This window comes from Numida meleagris, chromosome 3, assembly GCF_002078875.1.
Source record: "Numida meleagris isolate 19003 breed g44 Domestic line chromosome 3, NumMel1.0, whole genome shotgun sequence".
Lineage (NCBI taxonomy): Eukaryota > Metazoa > Chordata > Aves > Galliformes > Numididae > Numida > Numida meleagris.
Window position 1 is genome coordinate 39,808,851 of NC_034411.1, and position 21,351 is coordinate 39,830,201.

The following is a 21,351-nucleotide window of genomic DNA, read 5'->3' on the forward strand; positions in this document are numbered from 1 at the left end:
CCAGGGGGATCCAAACCACTGGAATTTGACTGATGCAAGCAGATATACCACATGAAGCTCACTCTAGTACCAATGAGTACAGCGGCTTGGCCTTCAGCATGATTGTTCCTCAGGTTCCTGGGGTGCTTTGGCAAATATAGAGGAAGGCAGGAGAACATCACCTGGTAGGGAAAAGGTCAATAGCTTTCCAGTCTAGTGAAAATTAATTCACTGAGTGGAGGAGAGAAGGAAGATGGACCTTGTCATCAGGCCCATGCCTTGACTTCTTATTACTGGGAGACAGATTGACTATTTTTGCACCAGCTCTGCAGCTCAGAGGACAGCTACTATCAGTGAAGTCCACTGCAGCAGCTATCAACTACCATCCTCAGATGACGGCAATTACCATCTGAGAAGCAAATCTAATCCCCACAGCAGGAGACAGTAGTAGTGCAGGCTAGGGGAGACTGCTGGCTGAATGAATGCACACCAAGGGCACAGGGGAAGATGATGCAAGAACTCAGAGGAGGAGATGAGAGGCACTCGCCAAGCATGTTCCTAAAGTACAGAAGAAAGTTACTGCTAGGAGAGATCCTAATGTCATAAGACAAGGCCGTGGGAGAAAATGACATAAGAGCAGGAAAGCAAGTTTCCTGCCTTCCAGACAAATAAGTTCATCACAGCATCCTGTACATGCAGGTGTACTCTTTTTTTTCAAGCACAGTTCTCATGCCTGGAAGACTGGAAACCTTCATTTTAAAAGAGCATCTGCTGAGGCTGAATTACACAGTAAGAACCTGCTCAACTCACCTCTGTCAAAGCCAAGGTAGTAAACAAAGAACCACTTGCTAGCCCTTCACCAGAGTGGAGTCCTAGGTAATGAATTTCTGAACAAACACATGCGAAAGCCCAGAAGAGAAAATTCCTATGTGGACAGCAGTTCTGACTGATACATATTTCCCACTGGGTTTACCCTGGAAATTAATGTTCCCTTTCTCATTGTTGTCATGCACACCCATTTCACTAGCAAGCAGCTGCATATGCTTGGAAGTTAGCAAGCAATGAGGAAGCACGCAGCTGCACAAATACCTATGGGAAAAACCATACACGGCAAAAGCACTGCCCACTCAAATACTCTGCGCAGACAGAAAGGCACTGAACATGACATACTACTGCTGACCATTTCCTAAATCAATAGAATGTTTTCCGAACTGACATTGTAGGCCAAATTGGCCTCCTCACTAGTAGGTAGGATAGTCATTAACTTGGCAGGAGTTGGAAAAGATGAAGTTACTCTTCAAACTTTTTGAACCTGCCTGAGCTCCCACAGAGAACATCCTCTGACTAGAACTAAACATCGCTGCAGTTTCATCCTAACCTTCAAAAGAAATCTTGGACAGCTAGTTAACCTTAGCTGAGCAGAATACCAGCACCAGTGTCTCTGAGTCTCTCTTCTGCAAGTAGGTTGGTGCTGTTGCTTTGCTCCCCTTTGTACCAAAGAGCTGTGCCCTTTAGCTGGCCCGAGTACCTTCCACCCACTCGCTCAGAAGCTAAGATGATAGGTTTGTGCTCTGTACTTTAAAACAGAACTCCAGCTGTCAAGAGTCAATTGGCCTGCAGATGAGAATTGAATAAAAATCTAATATTTCACACTGTTTTCTTGATTTTTTCAAAGGTTATGCAGTGCACTCTGGCATAGGTAGCCTTTCTGGTTGCCCACCAGGGCTGTACAAATGCTTTCTTTATCTTTCCCGAGGTATTTAAAAAAAATTCTGCTCCACAAATAACATTCAGCAATATTTCTTTTAGATACGTATAGGAAATATTTGAAACAATGTGCACTGTTGAGTTAAATGACAAAAATATTTTGAATATTAAAAATATTTTGGTAAATTTAGGTGGACATACAGTATATCTTTGTAATGGTGGAAGGAAAGAAATTAAGATCTTAAAGCATGAGAATGAAGATGTGCCTTAAAACTAATACGCATCAACTATGCAAATCTGAACCACTAAACATTCACATAAGTCTTTAGATCAGGCCTTGCTAGAAAGAGAAATATGAATCCCATGGGAATCTGACTTACATGAAGGGAAGTAGGGAGAGGGGTCTGAAAAAAAAAATATAGCAACACATCCTGATTAAGAATTCTACAAGATCCAGGCTCTCTGCTGCAGCAGTGGGACAAGTACACAAGCCACTGACCTGACGTACCTGCTACGGAAAGAAAGAACTCTGACAGAATCACAAAATGCCAGTAGCATGTGCAGAGAACTCTGGAGAAGAACTCTAAGAGCTCATTTACACTTTTCTAACATAAATATAGTAAAGACTGACTCTTTGAAAAAGGAAAGTTTGCAGAAGCAAAGGGAATAAGCTTCTCAGAGGAACTAATTTTCCAATCCTTCTAACTTCTGAAATAAAAATTGATTTTGTAGACGACCATTTCAGTTCTTCATTAGCTCCTCTTAACAGCATTCATTCTGAAGGATAATTAGAGGCACTTCACAAGCAAGTTTCTGTTAAGCAATTATACCCCATAAAATTAAAGCAATGAAGAAAGGGCATGTAGACAAATTAAAGCAGGCACAGCATGTAAGGCAGACGCAGCCTCTAACTCTAAAAAGACATGATGCTGTTGCTTACATTCAAGAGAAGCATGGAAACAAGGCCTGACATCACCAATAGCGCAATCTCTATAGGAACATACATGGCAGTATAAGAAAATCTTGCGCAGGCTTGTTGATGTCAGAATCCAAGTTTGCTTCCTTAAAGCTGTAACCCAGAGGACGGTTGTCCAGCAGCCCAGGCAGGCTGTGAATTTCTCACAAACAACCCTAGCAAACACACAACCTACATCTCCTGTAACCATCAAATAACTGAGTTCTGACATGGATAGGAACTGGATTCACTTTTCTCCTCATCTGTGCAAAAGCATTTTCTTGATACCTCTACAATCAGAAAAAATAAAGCTCAGTTTCACATTTTTTGACACAAATAATATTTTTCCACTTGCATTCAGAAAGTAAGAATTCCATGAGAGAAGGAAGAGTCAAATACAGCTCAGCTGCTTTGCTACCCGGTCTGTTTCTAAATAACTCTTGCCTGCTTACACTGGGGAGTCATTAGAGAGCTGTTCAGAGACACACAGTCTTACCTTCTTGTTGCTCAATTTAAAAGGAAAGTGCTTTTTTTTCCTTCTTTTTTTCCCCGAGAGAATGGCAGTGAAATAGCTTTGCTGAGCACATAAGGCTGCCCAAAACAAGTTCAGACTGAACAGACCAGTCAGTACAACACCTATACGTAAGCATAACCTAAATATTTTGAAAGCAAGAAGGAAGAGAGAAACATCTCTAACATCTCTTGCATACAATAACACGTTCAACCAATGAACAGAACTGTACATGCACAACACAAGAAGGTGAAACTCTGTCCTCCTTGTTGTGAAAGAAAAAAAATAACAAGTTTGTTAATAGCACAAATAGCATGGCATGGGGAAATAAAAATAATTTGTTCCTGTCAGATATCTATATTTATTTTAAACTCTTGACCTTCCTCCTCCTAGGTCCTGACAGGCAGGCAACACCTGAACCTTTCTGCTCATAAGGCACCAGCACAATCAACATTTGAAGCCTGCCTTTAGCTGGGGTAATTTAGGCAATCACCACCCTTGCTCATAAATGCTTTCTCCAGCAACAAAAGATCAAAATTAAAATATTTCAAACTTGCATCCCTGCACTAAGTTATGAATTTAGTTGCTGAGTTTACAGATATTATTTCACATTGTTTTTAAATTACTGTTGCACACTGAGGTCTGTTATTCTTTTTCTTTTCTCTTTAAACGGCAGCTCACAGAGAATCCACTGTCCTTAGATAACAAAGTACAGCATTTGGCCTAATGGCTTGTATGCGCTGGGAGAAGGTCAGGATAAGCATAGCACCCTTAAGTAGCCAGAGCTACTTTCTTTAATGTGTAAACATACAACTTCAGAAGAATTATTAATGTGCTATTGAGCTTCCTGCTTCCCTTTTACCAGACTGACTCTTGCTCAGATTGAGTTCTCTTGGTATTTGACAGAGGAGGATTTTTTCAGCAATAAACCCCACTAGTAGGCTGCCCACTGCATTATGGTGTGCAGCAGGGACCTTCTCTCACTGAATTCCTGTATGGTCATCATTAAAACAGGCACATAACTTCAGCTGACTCTGCTGAGAAAGTTCTTGCTGTCACTAGGGAATCAGACTGAAAAGAGTCCAGCACAGAGCAGCCAAAAGTCATTCCACTAACACTGGAGCATTTGACAGCACTGGCAGTCACCTGTACCCTTGAGACTGAGCAGGCAATAGTCAAAACGAAGAGGGGGGGGAAAAAACAAACCCTTTTTGGCAAAATATTTGAATGCCATTTTTTTGATAGAAACAGACCGTTAGATATTTGAGCTCTAACAAATGGGAATTCACATGCACTTTATAATTTCTGTAAGTCCAATTTATTGTGGTCTTAAAGCTCCTTGAACTCTTCTGTGCTTCCAGAAAATTCAACAACTCAGCTCCATTCCTGCTCTTCCTGAGGCCTACATGGAACATGTTATAACTAAGATGTCATTAAAAGATGGAAATAAGATGCTGCTTCCACCTGGTGCTTGGCTATATTTAAGACTGTATTCAACCCACAGATTTAATGCACTGCTAAAGCACACTTCCTGGCTACAGCATTTCCCTTCTTCCTATAATCCCACAAAATACTCAAATCCTGCCATCTTTCAGCACAGACATGCCTACAAAGCTATGGATCTATGGATCTGCAAAACACCATTCTGAGAAAGCAGTTTATTTAACTCAGTTGACACCGGTGGCTACAGTCATAAACTGATCTTACCTGACTGCCTCACAACACAAGAGGAAAAAAAGCCAAGAAAAACTTCCCACATAGTTTGCACAACTGAAATCCTAGATCTAGTCCAAAATCTTATAAAAAAACATTTATTCAAGAATGCTTAATAAGTATTAAAATCATACTGTTATGCACGTCAAATTCAAGCCTCTGTCTCCTGTGAGCTTTCACTTAGCATGCCTCACACACCAGCATTTCAGGACGCAGAAGTTAGTACTTGCAACACACCTTTCAAAAGCTTGTTCAGGCAGAGACAGAGCTTGGAGACAAGATCATTTGTAGTTCAGATAACTTAGTAATTCTAGATGTTAACTCAGCTTCTCCTGTTACAAGGTTAAGGTTTTAGAGTTGGACATTAGGGCAGCATAGAAATATCACAGCACGTCATGGGGAAAAAAGAAACTGTAGGGCCTCACCTACTTGTAACCAGGCCTTTCTTTTCAGACTTTTATTACAGGTGCTCTATTCTACACCACCATCACTTGTGTTTTGGTGCAACACAGCAGGTGCTTTGTATGGTGTTATAGCATATTTAAACCCGCTCTGGTCTTGCTCTTTGCTACTACTGACAATTTCTCAAGAAGTTGAATGAACCCTAGTTCAAAAGTTAAAAGCCTTTTCCCCAGGACTTACTTCTCCAGTGGACTATCACTAGTAGGGAGGTGGAGGCTCTTGGGAATGCCAGAGGGGTGCACAAATTAACACCTACAAGTAACTGGTGAACATTCTGCAATGACCTTATTGGAAAGACCATACATTTTTATTTCTATTTGGTCCCAGCATCACATCTGAGTTGTGCTGACAGCACCTCACTTTGCTTTTTGTTCAAATTTGCTATACATCAAACAAATCCAACTCATTAAATTACTTTTTCATGGCTTAAAAATCCCAGTGGGCATGGAGATGTTCCAATCACTTCACAGCTCCCTCAAAAACATCAAAATCAAGCAGCAATTCTGACTAGCATTAGACTGATAGGATGGTAGCAGCAGCAGAAGCTTAAAACTGGCAACACATGGGGCCGTTTGTGCACTTCCACCGGCAGCCTTCAGACTCCTAACACCTTCTGCAAAGCTTGCTATTGCGCATGAGCAATGGGAATTTGAAATTTCCTGTCTTTACTTTTTCATTGGTGCTTATTGTTATCACCTATAATTATTAAAAAAAAAAAAAGGATGCCTAAAAAACAACACTTTTTACCACTTTAACCATCTCTAACCTTCCATAGGCTACAGATAAGAAAGGAATGTCCAAAAACCCACACGCACCAAAGGCAGCACAAGGAAGTATCCTGGAGATCAGACATGCCTACCCAGCTATGAATACTCCCAAGTATGAGCAGTTGGTCTGGGCACATTAGAGGGGAGGGACCAAATGGAAATCTCAGGAGAAAGGAGGAGTTAATTGACTCAAGGCAATCCCACTTTATAGATGAGTTTGACAAGTGATGGAAGGTCCACAGAGGTCTCCAATAAAAGCATCTTATTAAGGAATTCAGCCAGATATCACCCAGCAATCAGCAAGGAGTGCTATCAGCTCCACACAGTGGACTGGCACTGAAAGTCTTTTGTATTTGCTTTCAAGTTGTAGCTACAACCATTCAGCATCTTTTTAACACCCGATTACATGGAAGTTGTGCTACCATGCCATCTAGTAGTTTTTGTCCACGTTCAGTCATCTATTAAGCAGGCAATAATTGAGAACAGAAAGCAGATCTCTACTCCCTTGAAAAGCGTGTACCTGAAGTGTAAGACAAGAGCAGCAAAATCAATTTCTAGTTGTAGGTTGAATTAATAGTCGTACAGCCTCCGGGGGTCACAATGCAAACGGATGACAACTTTCTTATTTGGAGTTAATATTTCTAAAGAGGAAGGGAAAGATAAATCTGTCCTGAATATAAAAAAAGGCTGCATGTTTTTGCAAGTGAAAAGTAAGCAGATGGGCTGGGTAGCGAGAGAGCCATGTCACTCAGTCAGTGGGTACTGTCCAGATAGCATATCAACACTTCTCACGAGCTACTCCCATCAGAACTCCATGCCTCAAAATGCAATTCAGCAAGTACTCCAGTCAATTACACATAACTGCTTATTTTGTTCTGATTTCTTTGTTGCTTGTTTGTTTGTAAAAGACTAGCCAGGCTGTCTGGGAACAGCTTGGCTGCATCATGGACTGAGAAAGTGTCCTGCTATCAGAGGAGGGGTAGCCCATGGTGTCAGTTTTAGACAGCAGATGGCTGGGAGTAGAGAGAACTTCCAAGCACATGGTATGCCAAAACTTAAGCAATCTTCTTGTTCTCAGGCAGCTTCCAGAAGCCCAAAATGTAGCTGAACCTCTTCACACTGGCTAAGATTAAGAGGGTGTAGTAGAAATCCATAAAATATTACCGCTTCCCAAAAAACACATTTAGGCTGCAGACATTGCACTACTAAAATAAATTCCTCTTCAATATTGGCTAAGGGATTATAGATACAGAAAACATGGGTGCATTTTCTGTGTGTGGGCATGAACTGACCAACAGCCTCAGGGAGGCACTCTGGCATGGAGCAACAGAGCCAAAATAAAGGGACTCATCGAAAGTGCTTTCAGAAGTTGCTGACCATTCACGTGCTACACGTGTAGTAATGATCACTAAACATATAAATAAGAAGTCAGACTTTTTCTGCTGTCTGACAGCAAGATAAGGAGTTTCGCACCTTTAAATTGTAACAACCTCAATTTCTTTTTCAACTCTGTGATACAAAAATACAGGCACAACAAATAATAAATACATATGAATTTTTCTGAAAAAAATGTTTCACCTTTTCATTTCAGACTGGTGTTTTAAACAGAGAAACTCAGACAATATGGAAGAGTTGTGAGGCTTTCACTGTTTCTATTCTGTTGCATAGGAAATCAGGTCTAATTTATACTTCACACAAGCACCTGCTTTCCATAACCACCCAAAACCTTTTTGGAGGTTATATGAATTTTTCAGAGGAAGACGGGATAAACAAGTTCACGCAGAGAAGATCTGATTCTGACAATTTGCCTGAGCCCTTCTCCCCACCCCTTTAAAAGCTTTACTCCAGTAAGAAAAACAGAAAAAAAGCTGTCCACCACCTTTTATCTCATCAGTAGCCTCACAGTTCATGCTTTTCTTGATATGTAGCTAAGTTTAAGGATTCTACTTCTGGAGGTACACACTATCCTACCTATAGGAGGCATTCGAGGCCAGGTTGGATGGGGCCCTGGGCAGCCTGATCCTGTGGGTGGGTGGCAGCCCTGCCCACAGCGGGGGGTTGGGATTGGATAGTCTTTAAGGTCCCTCCAACCCATGCCATTTTATGATTCTCATCCTTACTAAGCTAACTCACATTCATTTATCTGCCCTATTAGGAAAACCACTTGTCAAGAAAACATCTTATTTCAAGTACAGTAAAGTCCCACCTACAAATAATTTGATTAGCAAAAAGAAAAAAAAGAGAGAAAAAGAAAAAGAAAAAAACAACTCATCTGCTTGAAAATCTGATTGGTTTCAACATTTAAAAGCTATGATTAGAAATAGACCTTAACTAAAATAATGCTTTTCCACTTTAAATCACAATGAAAAATTTGGAAAGACCAATCTAAAAATGAAAACATAATAGTTCTGTATAAACTTATATCTGAAGTAACACCAGGGCATGTGAGCCAGTACTGCAGTCCGGCAACTAGTCTCAGTTTTGACACTTTATCACCAATCCCCTTGCCATCTGCACCATGCAAACTTAGAAAGTTGAAGAACAAGAAAAGCACTTTAAAATGTTTGGGCAATAGATTTGTACTGAGCAAAATACATTTGCTTCTACGGCAAGCACAGCTCCCACAGACACAAAAATATACTCTTTTTTCCTCCTGCATTCAGCAGTGTGTTTAACCTTGGAGTTGCCAAGCCCCGTCACAAATAATGAGCCATGACAACATTCCAAGTGACCCTTGGAGAACAGACCGATTTTTACTACACGCTACACAAAACAAAATGCTGTTATCGTGTTCCCATAGAATAGTACCTGCTTGGGAAATATACAGTAATGTGGCCATCAAGAGGAGACCACAAGTAAATACAGAAGCAGCTAAACTAATTCCAGATATTTCCTCACCCAGAGGCACAGTGTGAGCAATAAAACAAGAAACACCCTAACGTTTCCTATTTAAAATTGTATGAGGGCTGAGGATGAGGTTCATCTCTTCGTATATTTGACACAAACCACAAATATCTGCAACTGAAGCAACACGCAGTCGCTGAGCAGGAAGAGAGGAGCTTGGTGGCATCCCGCAGGTCTCGCTTGGTGACCTCCAGCAGATGAGCACATACATGGGACAGGAGGGCAGCCTCTACTGCTCTCAGGGTACAAACACACAGAGCGCTGCCAGAAAGTATAGGAATAAACTGGCCTGATTTGAATGCCTGATTAAGCCCTCTAACCATGGCAAGAATTCAGGAAGGCACAGAACACAAACAAGTAACAGCAAAGACACTTCTGCCGCGCTCCTCCTAAGCTTGAGGGGAAGAAGCTGAGGCTTACAGAATTTAAACAAGCACTCATGACTCCCACAAACAATGGAGGGTTGTGGCTCCAAACACTCCTTAAAAAAATTTCATCTCACCTTCAAGAAATAAGCGATAATTCATTAACATGCGCCTAAAACAGTTGCAAGCATGTTTCGCGTTTCTGCAAACAGGAAAAACAAATGTATCCTTACTCCTGACCTGTTTGCAACAAGGTATTTGTCGATGGCTTTGTACCAGGAGAAACTTCATGTTGTTTCTGCAACCTTTCTGTGCCTTGTACCATAAGAGAAAAAACGGTGCACCACTTCTTCTCTGTAGAGGCATCATTTTATTTGCACTTCAGATTCAAGATTTACTAGAAACTGTGGCAACTTTCACAAAGCTCTGGAGAGAAGGAAAGCACTGATGTCATTCAGATATTTGACTTCAAGATGCTATGTTTTCAGGAACAGAGAGCAAAAAGCAGTTCTGGCTCCTTGAAGCGTAACAGATCTCCTTCCTGTTGAACTGCTGTACAAAGACTCCCTTCCTGCAGAACAGGATGGCTTTTAAAGAGCTGATGTCAGAAAATTATTGAATTCTTGTCTATTGCTAGAGCGGTACAGGAGCCACAACCACTGAAGCAATAGCACAGCGCAAGTGATAATTTATTTCTTAACATTGTATTTTCCAATCTGAGGGTACAGCTACCCATGTCTCTCCTTTACCTCCTCTCCTTTCCTCTCCTCATCTCTTCCATGAACGCAGCATTTCACAGCAGGCTATTCAGAGCATCCCCCTCCTTCCTTTGAAGCATTCCCAGATCAGCAAGACCTGGGCTACCATTGCATGCAGCAGCACCACGATTCAAAACAGTCCTCTAGTGAGAGCAGAACTCACTCTACACTCAAAGAAAATCTCTAAATTACAGGGATAGTATTTTTTTTTTAATTAGTGTTAAGAAAGTCCTCAGACCTCTGCATACACTGTACCAGTATCTCCCACTCTGATAATAAATATCCATTCATAGTGCACATTGTAGCTGTGCACATTTAGCTATTTCATTCCCTGATAGCAGTATTTGACAATAAAATCCCTTTAAAGAGGGCTAATTACAGATTTCAGCTGAACAAGAACTGGTACCAGGCCGATCTGTACACTCTGTAATAAGCTTTCAAACTATGCTTTTACACCACACTAAACTCTGTACTCTTCCAAAAAGCAGGGGTTCTTTAGTTCTAAAAGCAAAGGTGGAAAGTTCAGGAAGAGGAAGTAGGGGTCACAGCTCCAATTCTTCTCATGGCACCACAAATTCTCCATGTGTCTTTCCCTGGAGATAATCAGCCTATGTTTAACGGAAGAAAAAACTCAGGAAGTCAGTTCAGATGTCAGGACAATAATGAAAAGTAGTTTCACGCTCATAAAAATGGCTGACAGTTGTATCAGAGGAGGAACAAAGTACAGTAAGACAGAAAGTAGGTCAAGGACTCAAAAACTGAGGAGAAAATTAAGGGTACATGATCACACAGTACACAGGAACATGGCATTTTCCAGGAACATTTGCATTAAGATGAAGTTCCAGTTTTCAGAGATGCAGGAGCCCAACACAAAATCTTTCATGTGTCTCAGTATCTAGCCACATAACATGACAAAAACTTTCTTCGCATATAAACCAGCCTTATCAAAAAGAGAGCAATTCCACTCTCAGATGCTCCTCTTTGTCTTTGTCCTAGTCCAGCTTTTTTTGTGTATAAGCTGTGCTTATAGCATCCAATGAGACCAGTTTTCACCTGGACCACTTTCCTGAGAGGAATGAATAGAAGGCTGCAAACTGCCCTCCTTGTTACCAGTATGAGAATCAGGGTGGAAACCGGAAAGGATCATTGATAATATCAGGGATAACAGAAAGATGGTCCTGATTTGAATGGACCGGAATAGCAGCCAGGAAGACTACCCAAGAATTTTCTGTGCAAGGCTAGACAAGTCATCATTTTCCTATGTGGTCTGCAACTACAGGGCATCGCATGCAGATCTTCAGTCTGATATGGTTTTCTGTGTTTTTGTTGTTGTTTGTTTTTAATTGATGTAGATGTGTACCCAGTGAATTCCAGCTAAAAATCTGAGGGAAGCACATGCATTTAGTACACAGCTGTCAGAAAGTCTCCTACCAGGAACTCAATCAAAAGGCACTTAACGAGTAATAAGCATACCACAGGTAAAACACATATAAATAACGTCTATTCGGTTTGACAGAGATTAAACCAATGAATGTCTACACTATGCTCAGCTGATGACATAGCTAAAAATTTCCCCCTTTGGAAACACCACACTCAAAGACTGACTTGTGAGAGTAGCAGACTTTTCTCTATACAAACAAGGCTTTAAGAGGCCAGCAGAACCACCTACTCCCCAGACACTGTTAAAACACACTCAGGTTACCTTGGTTCTGTTCCCCACCCCCACCCCCCCCAAATCACATCCTTCAAACTCTGTGGTAAAACTGCATAGCTTAAAACATTAATTTTGATAGGAAAGTTGCAAGTTGGTCTGCTCTTCATTCCCAAAAACTGAGGAAAAATATGGGGAGGGAGGCTAAAGCTGTATTATTCCACCTGTATTCTGAATTGTCAACGCAGTTTACTGAAACGCTTGCAATACTTTCCAAATAAATCTACTGGAGAGAATTTAATCTAGAATAAAACTTCAAGACTGTCAAAATATGATTGTCTGAACACAGTCTACCATACCAGGAAATAATAAGAAACCTGAGATGTTAATAGATGCTCTAATTATTAACACACACAGCTTATCAGAAGTGCCAATCCATTTGAAGTGAAAAGCACTATTCAAGTATAGATACTCAACACCAGCTGTATCATCATTCTTTAGGTGGTTTTCATTCAACTCAGTGGACATCAAGTTAATCCCACAGGACAGTATCATTCACTTTTATTATAGCTACTGACCTCATTTTTCTGTGTTAGAGCTCTGCTGTAGTGTCATGACTAAATGTGGCAAGCAACAAATCACACTCTGTCAGCAGCCAGGGATTGTCCTTTCTCTTTTCAAAGCTTTAATTCATTTCTGTATTTTTTTTTTTAAAGTCATGCTGCTTCAAAACAGCTGATCCAGATGGTGGATATTCGCATTTCAACCTTCCCACATGGTGATGTGGCTCAAGAAAATAAAAACTGTTGCTACCTGCTGCTGACCTACTTCTCTCTTTAATTTGTTTCCTGCTGTATTACAGAATGAACAATGGAGTTCATCGAACTCACCTTCCATACCTAACCACAGCAGCATAACAAATATAAAATAAAATTAATTGGGGGAGGAGTGGAATGAGAGGAAGCAGTGTGATTCAGGGGGAGGTAGGAGGGAGCAGCTCTCACCTTTATCATAATCGTCCGCCTCTATTGCTTTCTGCTGAAGCCTCCGAATCTGTAATATCATGGATTTTACCTATGTACAGAAAAAATAAGTTAGTTACAAAGAAATTACATTTAAAAAAAAATCACCATTAACCTCTACGTAATATAATTTCACAGGATTACTACATCACCAGAATGACCCAATTTTGAGAATTAAATCCAACATTTATTAATTAGACAGACCTATTTGGAAATCAGCTGAACTGCAGCCACTTGGAGAAAATCCATACTTGAGACATTCTACACGTACAAAAACTTTGCTCCTCCCTGAAATACTTTAAGTCTTTACAGTTAAACTCAAAATAGCATACCAAAAAAGGGGGACAGCCAGTTAACAACTTACTAGAACCACTCAGTTGTCACGTCTACACAATCAACACAAATCAGGCAAGACATGTAAATTAACAGCATCCCTTATAAATACAGTAAGCAAAGAAGTGGTGAGAGAACAGATATGAAAGGTATAGCCAGGAACGGGGGGAAAAAAGCCAGATTAATAGCAGGCTCTAGGGTCCTCCGCAGGAAAAACAGAATATAAAAAAACTGAACCACTGCACACAGCCCCTTTCCCTTGAGCTTTTGGTTGTTGTTCTTTTTTTTTGTTTGTTTTCAGTAGTAGAATTGCTTTTCACACACAGAAACACCAGTGTTTTTTCTCTGAGGCTGGTGAGGAACACACAACATGTAGAAGGAAGGCGCTGAATCCTCACCATAAATTGTTTTCTGTATTTTATGACATACTTTTGATAGAGTTCTAAAGAAGCTCACAGTAGAAATGGTTCAAATGACACTTTTTTCATATATATGATATATGACAACCATTTACACTGAGAATAGAGCGTTGCTGCTTTTTGCACTGTTTATTCCATCATGCACTCCCAATGGCAGGTCATTTAAAATCTGCTTGGGTACCACAGTACAGCCATGCCCGTGGCTAAGTGACTGATGCCGTGACAATCAAGTGCTTGTGTTTGCAGGCTAGAAAGACATTTGGAGCTCGACTACTCAAAGAGATGCTTCAGAGCAGAATGTCCTAAACCTGTACCAGGTGATGAGCGCCCCTTTTTTCTTTTTTTAAATGAGTACAGAAGAAGCATAGTTTTAACAACTTTGGTACTGTCTCCTTTTTCTCACTGCAGTTGTCTTTGTTCCCTTCTGAAAAGTTTGAGAGATGCTCATTATCACTGCAGTAGAAAGGTGTTTCAAATTAAACACACAGGACCAAGGGCAAAGACATCTGAAGGCACAAATCCCCAATTCTCCATTCAATGAATTAATGAATACAGAAATTAAAGATAGCAATGTTTCTTTGTGCCTATCAAATAAGCAGACTGAAAAGACAGAAAATCATTTTGTATTTTTATTATGTTATATATTCCCATCTTTGTAGAGAATTAATTTCCCAAGCCATCCCAGACTATGGGAACATCACCATTCCAGGCCTGAAGCCAAAACAGTTGTTCCATGGCAATGCATCTTAAGTCCTTAAAAGCAGGCAAGAGATTTTAGTTTGGGTCTTACATGCATCCCTCTGAAAAACAGGGATCAGAGAGTGCTGTAAACCCAGGTCAGATGACACAGACCAAGAGTAATGTTTCTCAACCTACAGCCCTACCCAGATAGAAGGGCTGTGAAGAGCCATCCCACTCCCTCAGACCTAAAGACAACACAGTGCATCTCAATAGGTACATTTGTGCTAAGAAATCACTAGAGCCTGAGTTTCTGAATGGCATTCCATTCTAGGGTTAGCACAAGATAGCGTGGGCCAAACTCGATCAGGTGTGCCTTTCTACATGTAAGGTACAAACATCCCAGACATTGCTCCAGAGCACTCAGGGCACTGGTGAGATGCTCACACCACCCACACTCAGTGGAATTTTAATAGTTTTAAAATATATGAGATCCAGCATGTCCATACTAATCTCCAGATTACTGCTTCCTGAGCACACAACAGAGCCAAAATTCAGCTCCTCATTGCAACTAGGCTCATACTGGCTTTGCTCTGATGCTCCTCTGCCATCCTAGAAATATCAAAGACTAGAAAAGATCCTGCTGTATAAACAAAGAATAACAGATCCTTTCCATGGTTTCCCTGTTCCTCTCCCACAAAGAATACAGTGAATGAGGCTACTTGTATATATGGTAAGAATACATGCGAGTATACACACGTCCATAAAAAATGACTTCTGAATCAACAGCCCATAACTCCTGTAAGGTGGAAGAAAAAATTGTTTAATTTCCAGTCTGAATTAGAGCAGGGAATCGAACTCCATTTGTCATCATGTGGGGAGTGCAATTGTGCATTAGTTTGAAGGCTACCCTCACACATGTGCCTTTCCCCTAGAAATCTTTGGCTAAATTTACACATTTTCAATTACAAAGTTCAGTTTCATTAAATCACGATGCTTCAAGGAAAAAGGTGTTACCATCTTCAAGTTTTGCTCTACATATTCTCCAATCTGCAGACAAAAAAAGCCACCTGCAAAAGCAGCCCTTACTGAATTCAGAAGTTGATGTATGACATTAGAAGTAGAGATGAGGATCATAGTCTCAGTAAGCCATAGGAGCCCATTACTACAACATCATCAGTTTGTTGGGTTTCTTTTTTTTTTTTTTTGTTTGGTTCTTTTCAAAACAAAACACACACAAGTTCCTTCATTTTTATCATGCAGTCAGATACTGAAATCTTCTATGAAAAAGTACTGCAAAACCTGTTAATATCCCAACACCCACATCAAACTAAGACATTGACACTATGAATATACATATTTGGGGGCCAAGGGGAGGAATCAAAGATGAAGTGAGATTACAAACCTTTAATGTACTCCGGTTGCCAAGCTGGCAGTCCAGTAGTGCTGGTTCATACCTTTTTATCAAAGTATCCCAGTTTTGGTCACTAACAGTAAAACTACTTTCATAGCCTGAGGTAACAGAGGAACCAGCAGATGCCGCATCTGAGGAATCTGTAGAACATGAAAATGTTGCATCTGTATCAGAGAGAGAGACAGTCTCACAATCCTGAAGTTTATCACTCGCTGTGGTCTCATTTTCAGACTTCAAATCCTCACTGGACCTAGAGAAACAACACAAAGCCCCTGCGTGCTCCTGAGTTCTTCTTGTCTCCCCCGGCTCCTGCAGATCTCTGGCACTGCTGGGATGCACAACTGCACTTGCCTTGCCTTCAGCATTGCTTACTGTGGAGGCTGAGTTCAGAGAGAGCTGTATGAAGCTGAAACTCGAACTAAAACTATCAGGTAGACCAACAGAACAAGAAACAGCTTCCCTATTTTGATATTCACAGTTATTATTCACTTCTGCCTGATCCAAGCCATGCATCTTCTGCGGCTCACTCACTTCAGTTCTGCAGCACGTCTGCCACGTACCACATACAGTAGAAACACCTTTGCTTGTTGTTTCAGCCGGGTAAATCGATACTATGTTTTCTGACTGTGGATTCTTGGAACATGAAAGATTTTTGCAGCTTCCTGGCATATTTACAGTAGTGCCCAATGTGGTTGCCCCATCAGCAAGAACTACAGCACTACTTGCAATTGAACTGCAGCGTAAGAACTCAACGTTATTGTTGCGTTGTCCGCAGAGAGAGAATTCCTCCAACTCTTCACAGTGCCCCTTGCCATGTTTGAACTCCTCTGGGCTGAAGGGGTTGCAGGCACCCAGGGACTGAAACTGGAGCTGTCGCTGAGCCTCTGGCCTCATGTATCCAGGTCTTTTTGCCAGTTTCTTTTTACAAAGAGAACCTGAAGGCATTAAGTGCTCCAGACCATCTGGAGGGGGGTAAAAAATAAAAAATAAAGTCAGTAAAGCATTTCTGCAGTTTCTTAAGGGTAACATACTGTAGCATTTGAAAATAATTATTTCAGAAATTTCAGACAACACATCAGTTTCCATTTTAACAAAACAAAGACACTGCCTGTATTGCAGACAGATGTGATAAGGTGTTATCAGAAAACTGTGTGCATTCATTCTTTCTAAAGAGTTTGCACTTGCTGTTAAGCAAACTCACTGATATAACAGGACGCAAACCCATATTAGTGGCTTCCCTATTTGTAGCAGTGCTCTGCAACTCTTTATTCTCAGATCACTCACAGCACAGAACTTATTTAGTCTCACTGATACAGAACAATTTTCAGACAATCACATAGGACCAAATCTGCACCAAAAACATGAGAAACAGACTAAGAAACTTTGCACATAACTTGTTATTGCTCATGACTAGTTCTCTGTGTTTTACTAACACAGACATTTCAGATTCAGCTTCCTGAACAGCTGCAGCTCTTTAGCAGTCTACTGCTGCATATCTAGTGAGTTATTCTAGTGAGATATTCTATAAATCTTCATTTTGATTTACTGTTTTACCTGTTGTCCAAATAATAGGAGTTAAAGTTCTGCATGCAGGACTCAGCCTGAGAAGACTAACACCCACCATACGGTTGCTAACATTATTGCAATACATCACATAAAAAGATCTTCTACTCAGCAACTCAATTTCCTCGTTTATATACTACATACATAGATGAAAAGATAGGTTAGCTGCTTTCAAAGTGCAATGGGAAGAATCAAGATAAAAAACAAAGAGCACGGAAAGGAAAGATTAAAATGTAGCACTGTTTTGGCTCTCTCTATTTTAAAAATACTTTTTTTTTTTTTAGTAAGTCATCTATGCCAAGAGGAAAAAATAAAGATCACACGATGACTACTTCCAGCTTTTTAAGGATTTACTGCTCATCAAAAGGTATTCCATTTTTTTTTATCTTGCACACAATCAGTGGAATACCAGCTCTGCACAGTCACCGATCTTCTATCACAAAAACATACTGAACTGGCTTATTTGCCAGACTCGCACTTCAAAGGGACCTAGTGACTAGCTGAATTATGCCCCTGATTAGCTGCCCTCTACTCACTGAAACAGAATCAACTGCCAGAATCTGAGGTACCAGAATTATTCTGATCACTGACACAGTGGTCTTCCAAAAAACGAATTTTAGATTTCTTTTTCATAAAATGTATTAAATATTCACTTCTAATCACAACCTTTTGTCAATTTTTATATTGACAGACTTGCACATACTCTAAACACCACACCAACTCCTAACAGAAGCCTCAAACTTACTTCATTAGAAGGACACGCTACACAAGCGTTTAAGCACTCAACCTGAATCTTCCCAATAGACTTTTTACAATATTCACTGTGTCTTCTCCAAGTAACCTTCAATGAAAGCTATTTGAACATATTCCACGTATTACAATACCAGCATCTCACTATGGAACTGCAGTTAAGTTTCTGTATTTTACTTCCTATCACAATAAATTAGGGTAGCCCAGCTGTCTCACACCCTCTTGTTGGAGGAAAAATCTTACCGTAATCAGAAATAAAGAAGGTCATGGAGTCCATCAGCCTGTCTAATATAAAAAGACAGTGAAATGCTCTACTGGGAGTAATTTAATAGAAATTATAACAAATAGAAACCATTCTTGATGTAAGGGAACAAAAATTGAACAGAGTGTTCTTCAGAATTTAGTTCTTTTATATACAAAATAATGGTCGAAACTGGCCTTCAGCAGAAGAAATGCATGGCGCAAAAAAGTCATTCTAAGACTGGATATATTTTATCACAGTTTATAAAAGCCGTTCGCAGGCCTTTTCTGTAAAAATAGAAGTTCATGGTTTAATTATGATCAATTTAAAATTGATCTCAGTAAATCACTATGAATTTCTAGGGCAAACAGATAATTACAGCTCTTTAAAACTTACATTAGAATAAACGTGGTGTAAGTTTAAATTGTTAAATATTTGCACCATACTAACTAGACGCAATTCTAAAAACCATTTGAGTTCAACTGCTATGATTTCACTATCCTGAATTAGTCTACGCAGAAGGAAGCCCCACACATCCACATTCCTCCTCGTACAAGTAACTTTCTAGTCCAAGGTTTGCCATTCAGCTCCTTCGTGGACTCCAGATCTGCCTTCTGGCAAGCCCACCAGCACAAGCCGCTCACTTAGCTACCGTACAGCAGCTGAAATGGCACCAAGATCACTCCCATAGCCCAGCAGAATCCTGCTGAGGCAGCCTGAGCTGCTGACTAGCCCCACACAAGAGGCAATAACCAGTGGGCTCCACGAGGCACATTCTGGCAGGCCCCAGGGCCTATCTTGCCCAGAGGAAAGGGAAAGAAGAGGAAGCTGCAGGCAGATCCCGGTCTCCAGCTAGAGAGCACCCTCATGCCCTCAGCCATCATGAAATCCAGATAGGATATTGCCAGGGCTTTGGGCATGCTGTTTCTACACATGGCATGCAGGCTTTTGTTCATGCTGGTGAAAATGCACAGCTAGTGGTGGTGACTGTGCTGAAAAACAGTGTTTTGCAGCTAAGAATTTGCTCTATCAAACAATGTTAGTGTGCTCTTGTAGATGTTGTAGTTTCCATGGAAGTAAATAGGATGCATTGCTTTTGGAGCGACCTACGTATATCTTATGTCCTGACAAAGAAACTACAGTGAAACAATTCAGATAGCTTGTTCGAGTGACAGGTCTCACTTTTCTCAGAATTCCCTCAGTTTTGTTTCAAGCACCTCAAACAACAGATAAGACCCTGGCAAGTAACTACAAAACTATTAGAATAGCACCTCAAAACACTGTGAAAGCAATGGAAGATGATTCCACATTATATATAACACTATAGTGTTATGTCTTGTATGAGATAATTAGGAAAAAATTACAAATGAAGAGTCTTCCAATTGTAATATTACAAATCAGCTTCTATAAATGCCTGTTACAACTCTAGAAGATGCAACGTACATTTTCCATTCAAATGTCCTATCATGTGCAAGTGGCTTCAAACCCTAACTATAAAGGCTCAGAAAGAATCTATTTGATTTTACCAGATCTTTCATCATAGCAAAGCTTTCCCAATGAGTAACATCTCAGAGCCAGAACACAGAATGAACACATTCCAACACTTCAAAGCAACTCACATGCAGCAATGCTGCTCAGGTCTCATTTGAGCCAGTAGGATGCAACAGGGAAAGGGGAAGCCAAAGAGCATTTGCTGCTGCTGGAAGAGCACAACTTCTTGCACTCAACCTGATGCTAAAGCACAGCAGGACAGTTATCTATCATGAGCCTCTGTTTTCAGCCACAAAATCCGCACTTCAGTTTTTTGACCGAATGCTCTAAAATCATCCATAGATGGAGCGTCATGAGAATGTGAAAAATTCTTACTAAATCCACTGAGGTTTTAAAGGTCAATACAGAAACACTGTATTTCACAAAACCTCTCTGCCCTAACTTTAAACCAGTAATGCAGAATGCGTGCAGGATCACTAAGTTCTCCCCAAAAATAAATGAGAATTTAAACATGCAGTTTTAAGAAGAGCTCAACTACTCACACACACCTACATTACACTGTTGATTTCTATTAAAATAACAAATTCCGCTCTAGAACATTTGTGGGTGGCAGCTGTGGTCTCTGAGGAAAGATTCTTGGTCATATTCAGAGCCAGATATCAAAGCACTGCTCCAATCAAGTTCTGTAGTGCTGCTTCTGTTGTGGAAACCTTAAAAACCTGTGTTAAACTATACAAAGTGAGATGAAAATATTTATTCCTTACAAAGATACACACAAACTTAACCTTTCTCAAAGATTAACCAACCTGACATTACAGTAACCATTATTATGGCTCAGTTCTTGTGTCACAATAATATGACAAAATATGCTGTGATTTCTAATTAGCTAAATTTTGACTTGTCCGCTGAATTTCAAGAGATGCCACAAAATACTCAAAATAAGGTGGCATCAATCTCAACATAGCCTGTTTTAAAATAAACCATTACAGTTTCTTTACACAAATGTGCTTTTAAATAAAGTTACCTTTGAAAGGTAGCTTTTTATAACTAATAAAATGTGAACATCTCATCCAGCTTTTTCACCTAATCACTGAATGTTAGCTATACCATGATTTATCTAGCATTTTGTAAAGTGTATCTACAGAAGACAAGCAATGGCTGAGCTACATACAAATTATTTCCTCACCAAAGGCTCCTGCAATTTCTAAGATCACATGCTGAGATCAGTTATTTAGCAGCTAAATTTCCAATGTGTCATGTATGAAATACACTCTGAAGTCATTAAGCGCTTGTTACTTGTTATTCTTCATTAAAAACGCTTCAAAGACATTTTCGATGTAAGAGTGGTCTTCCTTAGCCAGTGTTTAAATAAACTTATTTTTATTGATACACTCTCATAATGCACATCATTGAGTTGTTATATTAAGGAGGTAAGTGGCTTGAATGTAACAACTTGTCTTAAGCCATTTGATGAAATTGCAACACTTCTCTCTAGAGTAACGGTCATGCTAGTTGATGCCAGCTCTAATATGCCTATCAGGATTTTTTTCTCCTCTTAAAAGTATTTTAAGCCTGGTTTTGCCTTGTTAACTCTAAGAAAAAATACAAGACCTATTAAAAAGTATGCTGGTAAATACCAGAACCCTCCCAATGTCAGTAATAATCATT

At 40.1% G+C, this 21,351-nt stretch overlaps 1 protein-coding gene across 1 annotated transcript in view; it reads right to left on the reverse strand.

The window, feature by feature from the left end:
- Positions 1-21,351, reverse strand: part of DISC1 (disrupted in schizophrenia 1) — a 191,150-nt gene that overhangs the window by 155,115 nt on the left and 14,684 nt on the right. Inside the window, exons 2-3 of the mRNA XM_021390509.1 lie at positions 15,630-16,600; positions 12,777-12,846 (exon numbers count right to left, since the gene is read on the reverse strand). Of these exons, the coding sequence (XP_021246184.1) occupies positions 12,777-12,846; positions 15,630-16,600 (1,041 nt within the window). The remainder of the gene's footprint in view (positions 1-12,776; positions 12,847-15,629; positions 16,601-21,351) is intronic.